The sequence below is a fragment of the Salvelinus namaycush genome, chromosome 30, assembly GCF_016432855.1.
Source record: "Salvelinus namaycush isolate Seneca chromosome 30, SaNama_1.0, whole genome shotgun sequence".
NCBI classification, from domain to species: domain Eukaryota; kingdom Metazoa; phylum Chordata; class Actinopteri; order Salmoniformes; family Salmonidae; genus Salvelinus; species Salvelinus namaycush.
The window spans coordinates 24591837-24608556 of record NC_052336.1 but is presented as its reverse complement, the minus strand read 5'-3'; the positions used below and the strand labels follow the sequence as shown (position 1 = coordinate 24608556).

The following is a 16720-nucleotide window of genomic DNA, read 5'->3' as shown; positions in this document are numbered from 1 at the left end:
CACTTACCTGTGTCTGCCTTTCATTTTGTAAGAAAACACTAAGAGTTGCTCTGCATAATAAAAAATACCAAAACCCCACAACTTAATGAAACAGCATGGGAATTGCAAATACTGAAAATACCCTGAAGTTTTTGTTTTGTTGATGTGTACAAATACATAGTATTCTTAGCCATTTTAGAATAATTTAAAATTAGTCTCCAATTCATATTATGTATATTGTAGTTAATTACCATAATTTACTCTGCTCAGTCCTATAAAAATGTATTTATATGATTATATTATACATAGAACCGATGTAATAAAACATTTGTTTGACTGAGTTTTGTGCAACCGGACCTTTTAAAATTCCTCTTCAATCAAAATTAACTCTGTAGCATGCAGTGTATAGGATCTTATGTCCATTAGTGTCTGTAGTAATCAATGTCAATTACATCTTATTTCACTTAATTTACTGCAACACCATTGTTAGATGAGACACACAAAACACGGAGACAGACATCAGTCATAGAAGCCGAATCTCTCTCTCCACCACCCAACATCCACACCTCTCTCTGCTGTCATGTTGCATTAGACAATACGAGAGCGCTTAGGGCTTCATCCGTCTTAAGGCAGAGGACAGACACAGAGTGCCACAAGTACCAATGGGGTCTGAAGCTACAATGGAGCCCTCAGAAACACACAAAAATCATCTATGAACATAGTCACAGAGGTCAACAGAGGGTGTTGTGTTGCTGGTAATTCTCAATCTGCCTAAATTGAAATAGACCCATAGTAATCTAATACTCAAATTATCAGTCACAAAGTTATGTGTACTCAAGTGTCCTTTTGTCCCAGGTTCCAGCCATTACAACACCTCATGGATACGATACAGTTCATATTCCTAGCAACATACCAACATATTCCTACCAATATTCCTAGACCCAATGATATGATTCTGTATGCCTAGATGTAAAGATATGGTAGAAGGTGTCAACCAAGAGAGGACAAATGACTCCTGAAGCACATACAGAAATATACAGACTGTGCAAATACTGTGTGTCTATAAGTGCATGTGCGAGCTTGTATGTGTGTGGTTGTGATTTTGTCAAAGTTTCATCTTAGTTTCATCTTAGAGACATGCCACAAGAGGTCTCTTCACAGTCCCCAAGTCCAGAAGGCGCACAGTACTAAATAGAGCCATGACTACATGGAACTCTAGTCAAAATCAAGTAACTCATGCAAACAGTAAAATTTGATTTAAAAAACAGATAAATGCATTCACACACACACACAAAATAGCATACACACATACACATGGATTTTGTACTGTATATACAGTATATCACAAAAGTGAGTACACCCCTCACATTTATGTAAATATTTGAGTATATCTTTTCATGTGACAACACTGAAGACATGACACTTTGCTACAATGTAAAGTAGTGAGTGTACAGCTTGTATAACAGTGTAAATTTGCTGTCCCCTCAAAATAACTCAACACACAGCCATTCATGTCTAAACCGCTGGCAACAAAAGTGAGTACACCCCTAAGTGAAAATGTCCAAATTGGGCCCAAAGTGTCAATATTTTGTGTGGCCAACATCATTTTCCAGCACTGCCTTAACCCTCTTGGGCATGGAGTTCACCAGAGCTTCACAGGTTGCCACTGGAGTCCTCTTCCACTCCTCCATGACGACATCACGGAGCTGGTGGATGTTAGAGACCTTGCACTCCTCCACCTTCCATTTGAGGATGCCCCACAGATGCTCAATAGGGTTTAGGTCTGGAGACATGCTTGGCCAGTCCATCACCTTTACCCTCAGCTTCTTTAGCAAGGCAGTGGTCGTCTTGGAGGTGTGTTTGGTGTCGTTATCATGTTGGAATACTGCCCTGCGGCCCAGTCTCCGAAGGGAGGGGATCATGCTCTGCTTCAGTATGTCACAGTACATGTTGGCATTCATGGTTCCCTCAATGAACTGTAGCTCCCCAGTGCCGGCAGCACTCATGCAGCCCCAGACCATGACACTCCCACCACCATGCTTGACTGTAGGCAAGACACACTTGTCTTTGTACTCCTCACCTGGTTGCCGCCACACACGCTTGACACCATCTGAACCAAATAAGTTTATCTTGGTCTCGTCAGACCACATGACATGGTTCCAGTAATCCATGTCCTTAGTCTGCTTGTCTTCACCAAACTGTTTGCGGGCTTTCTTGTGCATCATCTTTAGAAGAGGCTTCCTTCTGGGACGACAGCCATGCAGACCAATTTGATGCAGTGTACGGCGTATGGTCTGAGCACTGACAGGCTGACCCCCCACCCCTTCAACCTCTGCAGCAATGCTGGCAGCACTCATACGTCTATTTCCCAAAGACAACCTCTGGATATGACGCTGAGCACGTGCACTCAACTTCTTTGGTCGACCATGGCGAGGCCTGTTCTGAGTGAAACCTGTCCAGTTAAACCGCTGTATGGTCTTGGCCACCGTGCTGCAGCTCAGTTTCAGGGTCTTGGCAATCTTCTTATAGCCCAGGCCATCTTTATGTAGAGCAACATTTTTTTTTTTTAGATCCTCAGAGAGTTCTTTGCCATGAGGTGCCATGTTGAACTTCCAGTGACCAGTCAGTATGAGGGAGTGTGAGAGCGATGACACCAAATGTAACACACCTGCTCCCCATTCACACCTGAGACCTTGTAACACTAATGAGTCACATGACACCGGGGAGGGAAAATGGCTAATTGGACATTTTCACTTAGGGGTGTACTCACTTTTGTTGCCAGCGGTTTAGACATTAATGGCTGTGTGTTGAGTTATTTTGAGGGGACAGCAAATTTACACTGTTATACAAGCTGTACACTCACTACTTTACATTGTAGCAAAGTGTCATGTCTTCAGTGTTGTCACATGAAAAGATATACTCAAATATTTACAAAAATGTGAGGGGTGTACTCACTTTTGTGATATACTGTATGTGGTCGTGGTGGAGTAGGGGCCTGAGGGCACACAGTCTGTGAATGTATTGTAATGTTTTTAAAATTGTATAAACTGCCTTAATGTTGCTGGACCCCAGGAAGAGTAGCTGCTGCCTTGTAAAATACCTGAATCAATTGCACATGTATAATAGAGAGGTGAAAAGAAGGAAGTCACCCTATAATTGAGATGCACCCTTTTTTAACGCCAGGAGAAAGGTCAAAGTTGACCCAACGTATGACGTTTTCGACCGGCTCTTCTTCTTTCTCTTCTCGCTTCCCGTGCAGAAGGTCCATCCAGCTTCATCATGGCGAACGTTGTCGATACTAAATTATATGACATCCTAGGGGTGTCACCCACTGCCACTGAAAATGAGTTGAAAAAGGTAACGTTGATTGTATCTCCCGATTTATCGAGTCAAATTTAATCTAGGTGCTGTGGAGTTTGAATTGTTCGTAGAAACAGGAAATAGGTTATTCTGGCTAAAAGCTAGTCTGGCCTAGAAACGGTAACGTTAGCTAGTTTGACTAGCTCTCTTTCTAGCTAACAAACGTTAGCGTCAATCAGCAAATACTTGTCAACTGTGTGCCCTGTACTACAATTTATCTGCCTTAATGTTTTAGCTAACTACCTCTGTCTTTGGCGCAAAGTATTTGAGATGTTTGTACTTTGCGCTTGTTGGCGCTTACGTTAGCTTTCAGTTTCAATGATGATGGCATCTCGTATAACGAACGCCGGCTTCGAGTATACATTTTTGTAAAAGTTAGCATGCGGTTGGTAGCTCTATCGCCTGTCTTTCAGTTTAGAGTTCGCATAATACGCAATGTATTAAATATTAAACATTTACTGTATCAACACGTTTGATAGTATTGGATTAACAGTTTTGTTTACGTTTTCCCAGACTGGTGGTTGCTAACTAAGACAATGACTAGCTAGTAGATAGCTAACTCTCGTGCGTCTGTCTGCTTATAACAGATAAAAGACGCAACCAAGTCGCCTCATACCAGGTTGCTATAGATAAGTTACTATATCAAGGTTACCCCAGTTAGGTTTTTTAACGTTAACTAACTCTTCGCTAACGTAGTGTGTGCCACCAAACTAGTTAGCTGGCTAGTTGCGTTATTTAGCCGGCTAACCTACGACGTTAACTCACGTGTTTACAGATTCATTCACAGTAAGGGCATTTTGGGGCCAAATCTCCAGGTCGGACATTTTGGGTTGATTTTCTTGGGGAAAATTTGATTCATAGCTGGTTAATAGTTGTGAAAAACATTAACTGTTTAGCCAGTAGCTTACTTTAGTCATTGTGAGAAAATAGCTAGCTAGCCCGTCAACGTGCATATAGTAGTTTACTATCTTCCGCAGTTTTTTCAAGTTCAACTTACTAGCTAGCTAATTTAGGCCAGCTAACTAATCTTACCGTAAAAAGCAACGTTAGATTCCTGTCAATATTTAATTGATGGCTACTACGGGGATTACGTAAAAAGTGGAAATGGTTATACAACTCATTGGCTAACGTTAGCTAGCATAAATAATCGAAACCAGTGCCTTGTGTTGTATTCATGTGCTTGCCTTTTCTTTCAGTCATACCGGAAGCTAGCAAAGGAATATCACCCCGATAAAAACCCAAATGCTGGCGACAAGGTATTGAAATGGCTTGAAGTACATTTTGGGGGGGAGGGATACGATGTGGTGTAATGTGAGGAAAGGGTTCAATCGTTCCTTAAACTAATGAGTAGATGCAAAACGAATGTTAATAAATATCTGGAAATGTCAACACTTAATGTACACCTGTCTCCTTCAAACAGTTCAAGGAGATCAGCTTTGCGTATGAAGTGTTGACTAACCCAGAGAAGAAGGAGCTTTATGATCGCTATGGGGAGCAGGGACTGCGAGAAGGAGGTGGAGGTGGTGGGGGCATGGATGACATCTTTTCACACATCTTCGGCGGTGGACTCTTTGGCTTCATGGGTGGACAGGGGCGCAGCCGAAATGGTGGTAGACGAAGAGGAGAGGACATGGTTCACCCACTCAAGTAAGCTTTGTCTATGGATTGGTGGTGTCACAGATCTCTTTAGTGATAATCAAATATTTTTTATATTATGATTCATTGTCTGACTGTTCAAGTGGCCTGTGGTTTCTATGACCTCGCTACGGTCTCCAATTATGCTCATTGGTTTTTAAGAGTTTCACTGGAAGACCTGTACAATGGAAAAACAACTAAACTGCAGCTGAGCAAGAATGTTCTTTGTGGCACTTGTAATGGGTAAGTGTTTCCACTTTCATCCTTTTGTATCTGCAACAATTTTCCCTCAATTACTTCTCTAGTCCACATGAAGCAGTGTTGAGATCTTGCTGATTTTGCTTGTCAATTATTGCATCATACATGTTGTTCATGTAGGTTTGTTGGTGTGTTAGACTAAAAGTTAACTTCTCAACAGCCAGGGTGGAAAGACTGGCGCAGTTCAGAAGTGTGTGGCCTGCAGGGGGCGTGGTATGCGCATCATGATCAGACAGTTGGCTCCTGGGATGGTCCAACAGATGCAGTCTGTTTGTACTGATTGTAATGGAGAAGGTAAGTAACAGTACAGTTTAGAAACCCTATACTTGTAGTACCCAGATACACATGATTTTATTAATATTTAATACAAATATTTTAAAATGAACCTTTCAACTGGGCAATTCAGTTAAGGACAAAGTCTTATTTACAATGACGGCTTACTGGGGAACAGTGGGTTAACTGCCTTGTTCAGGGGCAGAATGACAGATTTCTCCCCCCCCCTCTTGTCAGCTCTGGGATTTGATCCAGCAGCCTGCCGCCCCAGGTAGCCTAGTGGTTAGAAAAAAGGCTTTGACTCCTAAACTTCTATTGTTATACCCACAGGTGAGGTCATCAACGAGAAAGACCGCTGTAAAAAGTGCGAGGGCAAGAAGGTTAGCAAGGAGGTGAAAATCCTGGAGGTTCATGTCGACAAAGGCATGAAGCATGGGCAGAAGATCACCTTCGGAGGGGAAGCCGACCAGGCGCCTGGGGTAGAGCCAGGAGACATTGTCCTCGTCCTGCAAGAGAAAGAGCATGAGGTAGAGATGAACTGCTGTGCTCTGGACACCATGGTCCCCACTCCTTAAGACTGGCTCTTGTTGACTAAGGGCAATATTACAATGTGGAAACATATTAGTGAAGCTGCAACATTGATGTGTAAACTTGTTATTACTCAGCTATTATGTCTCGCATGTCTATGAGGAGTATAGTATAGGTGGCGAATGTTGAATAGTAGCTGGTTGAACAAAAGCGTCCAGCTGGCTGAGTTGGGTCCTCCAGCACTCTTGACTGGGATCCTTTGGGGGCAGATTGCAGTGACGGCACGATGCTGCTAGGCCAATGAGAACACGATGTAATCCAGTTTCCAGTACTGTCCTCTCACCCGCTGAGCCCCCTGCATGTCTGGCATAACTTGGTATTAATTATAGTCATGGGTGGCACGTCGTTCCTAATCCTGTAGTCCTAGCATTTCCACTCCATTGTGTCACCTCCTCACTCACTCCTCTGAAGATGGCACCAGCCTCTCATGTGGAAAACAGACTAGTACAGTACCCTGACAGGATGTATATGCACCGCTTCCTGGGAGGGGGGGGCTGCTTCTGCTATCTTATGTTCATTATTTATGTGCCAGCAGTATCGGTTAGTTAACATATCTATCAAGTTATCTTAAATTGGCCTAAAACCACGTCTCTTACCTTATTGACACTGCCTGTTTTCTCATGCCAACAGACATACAAAAGAGCGGCCCATGACCTGCACATGACCCATAAGATTGGCCTTGTCGAAGCACTTTGTGGATTCCAGTTTACGTTGAAACACTTAGACGGCAGACAGATTGTAGTCAAGTATGCTGCTGGCAAAGTCATTGAGCCAGGTAAGAATTTGATCCTTTTTACTGGTTTTACACGTTGAAGATGATACAGCAGTATGTGAAAGCAATGTTTCTTTTAAAACGTTTTATTTTACAGGTTCGGTCAGAGTTGTTCGAGGGGAAGGGATGCCACAGTACCGTAATCCATTTGAAAAAGGGGACCTGTATATTAAATTTGATGTGCAGTTCCCAGACAACAACTGGATCAGCCCCGATAAACTCAATGTAAGTCATGGACTATGAAAAGACGTGTCCATTTCTGTCAGAAGCTTGAACTTTACGGTACTGGTTCTATTATGGGATTGAATGACACAATTTTATCATTCCTAACAGATTAGGATTTTGACACAGACCATACTGGTTATGATTAGTTGTTTGATGGCGCTTTGTTATATTAAAAAAAAACTGACCTTGTTATATGAATCTGCCACTTGTGTTCAGCTTTTAAACACCATTACTAATGATATTGCTATTTAAGAGCTAAGGTACCCCACGTGTCAATTTATTTATTTTTAAGTGCTTTGTAACGATAGCTGCATAGACAGTTTTTCTAATTTTCTGTGACCCTCTCCTCTGTCAACCCCCAGGAGCTGGAGGACTTGCTGCCAACACGTGCCGAGGCTCCCATCGTGTCTGGGGACGCGGAGGAGGTGGACCTGCAGGACTACGACGTCAGCCAGGGCTCGTCTGGAGGACGACGTGAGGCCTACAACGACAGCTCAGACGATGAGGGAGGCCACCACGGCCCTGGAGTGCAGTGTGCCCACCAGTAGCATCTGGCACAGGGGAGAATGTATGTGTTGCACCCGCCCAATCTTCCATTCCGATCACACATCCCTCACTCTCCTTGTGGCAACACCAGATAAGATGGAAAAAGGTCATTTCTCCTTTGATTGGTGTGTAACTTGCATTTTTTTCATAGTATTTACAATAATTTAATTTAAACTAACCATAAAATGCAGTTTTGGCCTCAGCCTCTGGACTGTGAGGTGTGAGTTAGGGGAGGAAGATCCTGAAAGGACACAGGACACAAACATCGCATTTTTAGGTTTGTATGTATCTGTGCTTGATTTTTACCACTTGATTTTGTTTTTGTAGGTTTTTACTTTTGTTTTCCTTTCTATATATATAAAAGAAATTCAAACATAAGACAACGTTGTGTATAATATGAAAGTGATTGTCGGTGAGCTTTATATCAGCTGTGCTTATACAAATGGAAAACACCTGTTTCTGTCCTCAACCCTGGTGCATATTAAGACCGCATTGGTTCCTGCACTGATTAAACATCCAACCTAACAAGCGAAGCTGGGAAAAAATACTATTTAAAAGCAGCATAACTTCTGTGAAACAAGGTTTATTAAGTTGTTAAATAAACATTCTTCAAATCTCAATCAGCAATACTGGATGCCTGTGATTCTGTCTTGTCCTTGCCTGGGAAATGATTTCATCAGTCAGGAAAATTATATTTTAGTTAGTTCCTCAGTCCTTTGTCATTAGTGTTGATGGGTATCAGAGGCCTCTAGTGACCAAAAGGATGTAGCATGGGTAGCACCATTGAGGGTTTGGTTTCCACCATGCTTCCTATTCCTGAGTTGTACCCTCAATGGCATTGCCCATGCTGTCACAGACGAGTCATCTATGGTAGGTATGCTCTAGGGCAGCCCCCCCCCCCCCACACATAGCTGCCACTGTCACATTTTGCAGGTGCTGTGCAGCTCCTGCCAGGTTATTGTAGCTCTACCATTACTGTGTAAGGTAGTAGCTGTTTAGTCTTAGGTTACTATATTAATTTGATAAACTATTTATTTAATAAAGATTCATCTTCAATCTGAGCTGAGAACACTGGGCCTGGTTTCACAATTTACCAGCGTCCGGCATTGTTCGCCAGGGCCACTAAAAGAGGGAAAGCCCTCAATCGATTGCCCCCCTCCCAGTATAAAAGTCAAAGAGCCTCACTCGAAGGTCCATTCCTTATCCTTAGAGAGCAGCTAAAAAACACTTGTTCCTTCCAGCCCCCTAATTCGGGGCCCTCTAGCATGGGGGACGCAACAGAGGACTCAGATAGCTGGGATGATGACCCGCTGTCCACTCTTATCCAATCAAGCACGTTAGGGACCATGAAGATGACACGCCTAACATGGTGAAGGAGGTGCCAACCAGTGTTGTGGACCCATTCAGTCAACACTAAAGATGGGTCAGAGGAGTCATTCCGAGGCTGATCACAGTGAGTCCGAAGGAAGCTCTGCCTCAATACACACGGTACTGCGTGCGGCCTTAGCTTGATGACCCTCAAGCCACAGCCCCTGCAGCTAACCCATTCAGTAAGGCCCCGGCAGCTACACCGTTGTGCCACCTTCAGAGATGCTGGGCCGACCTCCGGCAAGGACAGGACGCTATCTGCCATGAGAAACGTAAAACATGTCCTGGACCATATGCCTAAGGTGGATGAATACATAGAGCTAATGCTCTCCCCAGATGAAGCCCTGAAAGATGCCTGCTGACAGACCTCAGTGCAGGGCCACAGATGAGCTACTGTCACGGGCCTACGACACAGCGTCCTGCATTGGGAACTCTTCAGTGCTCATGTTAGCACAGAACATAATGCTCCAGCTGGACCTCTGCAACAGTGTTTGCTTTCATGACCAGAGAGCTAGGCAGACTGAAGTCCATCCTTGTGACTCGTCGCAAGGTCTGGCTCGCCCAAGCCCGATGACTCTAGACGGACGCTGAGAAAGCTCCCAGTGGGCCCCGCGACTGAGCGGGACATCGAATGTAGAAAACAGCTGAGTCAGGCTACACCACTGTGGAACCCACATCCCAGAAACCAGGCATCACAGTCGTGGCAGAGGGAGGCATGACGTGTGAACCTTGCCACTCACTCAGCCCAGCCTAACACAGGTGCTCGCCAGTACCAGACAGCGATGCAGCCATCCCCCACAAACCGGCATGGGGGCAGAAACGGAATGGACGTCGGCCGATTTACCCAGCAGCAACTGACCTACTGGGCATCAAGTATACATCTCTCCTGGGGAAGGGTGCGATCAGAAGAGTTAGATGGCTTTTACTCAACCTGGTTCTGAAAAAAGAGATGCTCCTGTCCAGTTCTGGATTTAAAATGTTTAAAAATGTTCTCCCCTTTCACCTGTTGTCGATGTTCTCTAGACTGTATCCGCAAGGGAATGGTTTCCATCCCTGGACTTAAAGGATGCTTACTTTCACGTTCCTGTGTTACCGGAACACAGGTGTTTTCTGCAGTTCGGCTTCCAGGGCCAGGCATAACAGTGTGATATTACCCTTCGGTGTCTCCCTGGATCCTCACAAGATGCGTGAGGTCAGCCCTGAGCTCCCTGCACCTACGAGGATTAAGAGCCTTCCTTACCTCAACTGGCTCTCGAGTGCACAGCGCTGACACTGAACCACGTCACCGGACTGGATCTTACTGTGCAACTTCAAGCCAAAAGGTCACCTTTAATGGCATGGCTCTGAACTCCTGCATTATGAGGGCATGTATAATACCTCAGTGCGTGGACAGCATTCTTCTGCAACAATTTCAGTTAAATGCACTGAAGGTACAAACGTTCCAACAACTGATGGGCATGCTCGTGGCGGCGACACCATTAGGCCTGTCTAAGGCAACTACTAGGGTGGTTCAATGACTTCTGCTCGGACCCCAAGCGGGACAGAAATACGTGCTACTCTACCTGACTACAGGTGTCTCTCAGATCCAGCAAGGGCGGGAGGTAGTGACAACCGACGCTTGGGGAGCAGTGGCAACACAGGTCTGTACGTGGAGTGGTGTCCCCGTTGGAGGAAATTGCACATACATGCTAGAACTTCAGTTTAGCCGGATCTCAAACATGGCCTGATATCAGACAATACAGCGACAGTGCTCCCCATCAAGGGGGAACCAAGTCTGTACGGTCCCTGCAGGTGGCCCAACAACTCCTGATATGGGCCCTAACACATGGCATCCCTACGAAGCCATTCATTACCCAGGCAAGGTGAACGAGGTGGCAGACAGAACCCACCCCCCGGGGGAATGGAGACCTTACCCACAAGTAGTGAAGATATAGCAGTGGTTTGGAATAACACATGTGGACCTGTTCACCTCAGAGCAAACATCCCACTGGTTCGCTGGTAGGGGCATGGCTGCCCCCAATGTTTTTTGTGATATTTAGCTAGCATCAACAGATCAAGTTAGTTTTCCTCTAGTAACCCAAAACTGTCCAGTTTTCTATTAGATTTCTCCCCTGCGCACACAAAATGTAAATCAGTGTCCTAGTTAGTGGGACTGCTTAGCCAGTCTTAAATTGTATTATCATTTGTCCTGTCATTAGGGTCAGAAAATGAGTGGTCAGTTATTCGTTATCACCCAGCAGATGTTATTGTAAAGTGAGAAATTCAGGCACATTAAGTTGGGCTGTTTATTTTTAAGCAGTGCTAGACTTAGAATGATAGGTGCAGGAGTGCCACAAATTAAGTTAATTTTCTATAAGCAGAACATTTTAGGTGCCAGTACACAGCCCTGGTGATTTCTTGCCCAAGTCAAGCACTGTTTGCAAGACCATTATATGTGTTCATATTGCCAACTTTCAAGTTCGGCCGTTGTCAATACGAAACATTCAATAGGATGCTTACAACCAACTTCGTGGGGCTAAATATTGCTCACCAGCCAGTAAACAATACAAATCTTTATTTATTGTAAGTAAAACATGCATAGGTGCCATTAGTGGATCAATGTTAAGCTGTGTTGGTATCATTGCACATTCAGCGGCTGATTCGCTTTGACTTTGTTGAAAAGGTAGTCCATCAGTTTCTAATTGAGAAAGATTAGTGAGAATTAATTGCAGGGGATAAATTATTCATTTCAAGATGAACAATTAACAGAACACATTTTACCATCAACTTCTGCATCTGGAAGACAGCCATGTCATCCAGTAACCCAATGTCGACATCTTCAACAGTATCATCCGAGAGGCACAATGTCTTGGGAGAAAACGTGTGACTAGTTTAGACTGCTTGACCTAACTTAAAGCCCAACAACCTCTATGAAACGTTACCTCTCCATGGGATGTAGAGATCATTACATGTGGAGACAATCCAGACAGGGAGCAATACAGGTAGTCATCACTGGCTGACCGCAAAACAGATCTAGAAACATGGAGAATTTAGGACAGAATTAGTTTGATAAACTCAAACATCCCTTAAAGATTAGTTTTGAAACTGCAGTCGACGCAACTGGTATTTTGGACCCAGTAATTGCAGAATAACTGCAGTTACACACTGACTGCAATCTTTATTTCCCATAAGGGATTGTGATAAGTGAAGACAAACCTGGGTTTAGTTCCAGTCAGTGGAGACTGATCACTGATTTTGGCAAGATGAGTTTTGGTTCTTTTTGTTTTTGTGGATGTGGCACACCTGCAAGAACAAATGAGCAGAATCAACCAGAACACAGCATTTCAACTAACACAACTGAATTAGTTCAATCGGGTGTTTGAGTGGTGGACTGGAACAACTAGCAACCACCAGTTGCTCGCCAGGAATTATAAATATATAGGGAGAGTTACCGTAGGCTTCCGGTGCTTGAGCTATCGGCAAGTGACCTGGCTTTCTTGGAACCCTTTAGAAGAACAAAATACACAATTTAGTCCCTTTTCTAAGTGGAAATGACCGGTCTGTTCCCTTATCACACATTGGCCTAATGCCACAAATAAAGTCAGAGCTAAACTATACCTAGCTCTACCTAAACTGCACCACAGGTAACTTCCACAACGCCGTGAACGATCTGAGACAAGGCAGGAAGGGCTTTCTACACCATCAAACGGAACATAGTTAAACATCCCAATTAGCATCTGGCAGAAATAATAGTTGAATCAATTAGAACCAGTTGCCCGTCATGGTCGTGAGGTCTGGGATCCACTCAACCAAGAATTCACAAAATGAGGCACACCAAATTGAGACTCTGCATGCAGAATTCTGCAAAAAAAAAAAACAGGTGTACAACGTAAAAACACCAAATAATGCATACAGCATTAGGTCGCTAATTATCAAAATGCAGAAAAGCTCCATTAAATTCTACAACTACCTTAAAGGTAGTAACAAACCTTCCATAAAGCCATCACCGACAGAGTGATCGACCTAAAGAGTCCCATAAGCATGCTGGTCCAGGGGCTCAGTTCACAACACAGACCCCCAAGACAGCTATAGCCACACAAATCATGAGAAAACTAAATTACATGACACATTGGAAAGACTAACAAAAAACAGCACAAACTGGAATGCTAGTTGGACCTAAACAGAGTACATAGTGGTAGAATACCAGGCTACTGTGACTGACCCAAACTTAAGGAAAGCTTTGACCATGTATACACTCAGTGAGCATAGTCTTGCTATTGAGAGGACGCCATAGCCTGTCTTCTCTTGAAGAGCCAGGTTTGCTTATGTGCACACAACACGAGGTGGAAACTGAGCTGCACTTCCTAACCTGCCAAATATGACCATAGAGACATTTCTCTCCGATTACACAGTCCCTCAAATAACTCAAAAACCAATGAAATTCTGATAAACTACCATAGCTATTGGGTGAAATACCAGTGTGCCGTCACAGCAGCACGATGTGACCGGTTGCAACAAGAAAAGGGCAACCAGTGAAGACCACACACCATTGTAAATACAAACCACGTTTATTTTCCCTTTTGTACTTTATTTGCACATCATTATAACACTACAGCCATATGACATTTTAAATGTATTCCTTTGAAACTTGAGTAACGTTTACTGTTATTTTTAATTGTTTGTTATCCATTTCGTGCTTTGGCAATGTTAAACGTTTCCCATGCCAATAAAGCCCTTTGAATTGCTAACTACCTTTGATGGTTCTGTTGTAGCCTTCCTTTTATGAGCCGATGCACCTTCACTCACTTTGACTAAAGAAATAAGAAAAACGTATCATTAATGACAAGTTTATATCCTTTTTAACTAGAGAAAATAAACCATTACCTTTACTAAGCTTCCTAGTGAGAGGCTGGTGAATCTCGGGTGATTCGGTCTGGGGAAAAAATAAAAGTTGGATGCTCACATCTCTACAGTAAACCACAAGGAAGCAGCATTACCCCATTTACAGCCTGTCTGATAATCCATGTTTAGTCCTACCTTTATGGCGATGGTGACTTCACCTGCCGAAATGTCATCCGCTAGGAAAGGACGGGGGTAAACCGAAATAAAAAGTCAACATGCATGCATACATTCCTTCCAAATATATTTAAAATAAAATTGAAAATCACACCATTAATTAAATCTATTATCACTGTTTTTTGAAGCGCAGGTGGCATTTTCATCAATTCCACTTTAAAAACCCGATCGACTGTTGCAAGAGTATGCTCCAATTTAGCCTCCATCTCATTTATACGGTCCTGTGCTGTAAAGGGAGAACATGGCGAATTCAGTTAATTTGAGGAACAAATTCAGTTAACAAAAGGAACAAAACGGACGGTAGGGATGGGCCTACTATGAAATTAGTACCTTCTTTCTCGAACTGCTGAATAAAAAGCACTCCTTGCTTTTGGCGTATCTCCTTGCTAATTTGCCCATCTGAGTGTCCTTCTGCCTGATTGCTGACTTTCCTTATTCTTCTTGGTGCCATGGTTTCATCAGTGTGCCTTTTCCCCCTGCCGCCACATCCCCTGAACGCTGATTTATAACCTTAAGGACACCAGGTGCTCCTGACCAGTCAATTGACTTAAATTAACCCTAGAATCCACCTGAGGCCACTAATAACTCAACTCACTAACCATTAGTGCTGGGCTAGGAAAAAACTGTGCACCCTTGTACTGTGGGTCAATCTAATATAAATGTAAAAGATAGCCAAGTTTAAGATCTATCAACAGTTCAGCACTCAGTACTGGAAAGCTGGTGTTCTCTTCCTTTCAATGACTGGTGGAGAGTGAATTGTCCTCCTGTATTAGATGGTAGACTGTTTATTGTTGAACTGTGTCATTGTAGTTTCTGATGTTTGGGTAAATGGCTAAACATTAGATTCAGTAGTTTCCCCAAGTACAATCATTAAATTAAATTCATATCGCATGAAACTGAATCTCTGGATACATCTTCAGAGACCATTTATGCGTTTACACAGGCAGCTCAATTCTGATATTTTTTCCACTAATTGGTCTTTTGACTGCCTTGGGCTGCCTGTGTAAATGCAGCCTTAGTTTCAGACAAAACATTTTTTTTTAATCATCTCTCAAAATGGATCTCAAAAGTATTTATTGTACAAAACAGAAATAAAAATAAGAAATGCAAATCTGGAATTAGGAAAAAAATTATGCATATCCAAAACAAGAAAAAACAGGGGTTAACAGTCTTATTTCAGTTAGAAATTACAGTTGAAGTCGGAAGTTTACATACACTTAGGTTGGAGTCATTAAAACTCGTCTTTCAACCACTCCACACATTTCTTGTTAACAAACTATAGGTTTGGCAAGTCATGCATGACAAGTAATTTTTCCAACAATTGTTTACAGATTATTTCACTGTATCACAATTCCAGTGGGTCAGAAAATACATACACTAAGTTGATTGTGTCTTTAAACAGCTTGGAAAATTCCAGAAAACTATGTCATGGCTTTAGGAGCTTCTGATAGGCTAATTGACCTCATTTGAGTCAATTGGAGGTGTACCTGTGGATGTATTTCAAGGCCTACCTTCAAACTCAGTGCCTCTTTGCTTGACGAAAGTTGTAGACCTCCACAAGTCTGGTTCATCCTTGTGAGCAATTTCCAAATGCCTGAAGGTACCACGTTCATCTGTACAAACAATAGTACACAAGTATAAACACCATGGGACCACGCAGCTGTCATACCGCTCCGGAAGGAGACGCGGTCTGTCTCCTAGAGATGAACGTACTTTGGTGCGAAAAGTGCAAATCAATCCCAGAACAACAGCAAAGGACCTTGTGAAGATGCTGGAGGAAACATGTACAAAGGTATCTATATCCACAGTAAAACGAGTCCTATATCGACATAACCTTAAAGGCTGCTCAGCAAGGAAGAAACCACTGCTCCAAAACCGCCATATAAAAGCCAGACTACGGTTTGCAACTGCACACGGGGACAAAGATCGTACTTTTTGGAGAAATGTCCTATGGTCTGATGAAACAAAAATAGAACTGTTTGGCCATAATGACCATCGTTATGTTTGGAGGAAAAAGGGGGATGCTTGCAAGCCAAAGAACACCATCCCAACTGAGAAGCACGGGGGTTGGCATCATCATGTTGTGGGGGTGCTTTGCTGCAGGAGAGACTGGTGCACTTCACAAAATAGATGGCATCATGAGGGAAGATTATGTGGATATATTGAAGCAACATCTCAAGACATCAGTGAGGAAGTTAAACGCTTGGTCGCAAATGGGTCTTCCAAATGGACAATGACCCCAAGCATACTTCCAAAGTTGTGGCAAAATGGCTTAAGGACAACAAAGTCAAGGTATTGGAGTGGCCATCACAAAGCCCCGACCTCAATCCTATAGAAAATGTGTGGGCAGAACTGAAAAAGCGTGTACAAGGAGGCCTACAAACCTGACTAGCTGTCAGGAGGAATGGGCCAAAATTTAAAAGGCAATGCTACCAAATACTAATTGAGTGTATGTAAACTTCTGACCCACTGGGAATGTGATGAAAGAAATAACTATTATTCTGACAATAAAGTGGTGATCCTAACTGACCTAAGACAGGTAATTTTTACTAGGATTAAATGAGTTTAAATGTATTTGGCTAAGGTATGTAAACTTCCGACTTCAACTGTATGTTGATATTTATAAGCACATTGATGTTGAACCCAAAACCTTTTCCAGTT

General features: G+C 43.1%; 2 protein-coding genes across 2 annotated transcripts; one reads left to right on the top strand and one right to left on the bottom strand.

Moving 5' to 3' along the window:
* Positions 1-3258: 3258 nt before the first annotated feature.
* On the top strand, positions 3259-8263 carry LOC120025114 (dnaJ homolog subfamily A member 2-like). Its single transcript, XM_038969550.1, has 9 exons — positions 3259-3336; positions 4536-4595; positions 4760-4986; positions 5137-5217; positions 5393-5526; positions 5836-6032; positions 6724-6868; positions 6963-7090; positions 7453-8263. Exons 1-9 carry the CDS (start codon positions 3259-3261, stop codon positions 7636-7638), a joined length of 1236 nt encoding a protein of 411 aa, XP_038825478.1. The 3' UTR covers positions 7639-8263.
* Positions 8264-11621: 3358 nt separating this feature from the next.
* On the bottom strand, positions 11622-14517 carry LOC120025070 (borealin-2-like). Its single transcript, XM_038969506.1, has 10 exons — positions 14390-14517; positions 14154-14285; positions 14021-14061; positions 13868-13916; positions 13059-13069; positions 12436-12488; positions 12200-12286; positions 11926-12016; positions 11765-11851; positions 11622-11681 (listed from the first exon to the last, which is right to left on the bottom strand). Exons 1-10 carry the CDS (start codon positions 14508-14510, stop codon positions 11622-11624), a joined length of 732 nt encoding a protein of 243 aa, XP_038825434.1. The 5' UTR covers positions 14511-14517.
* Between the last annotated feature and the right edge of the window lie 2203 nt (positions 14518-16720).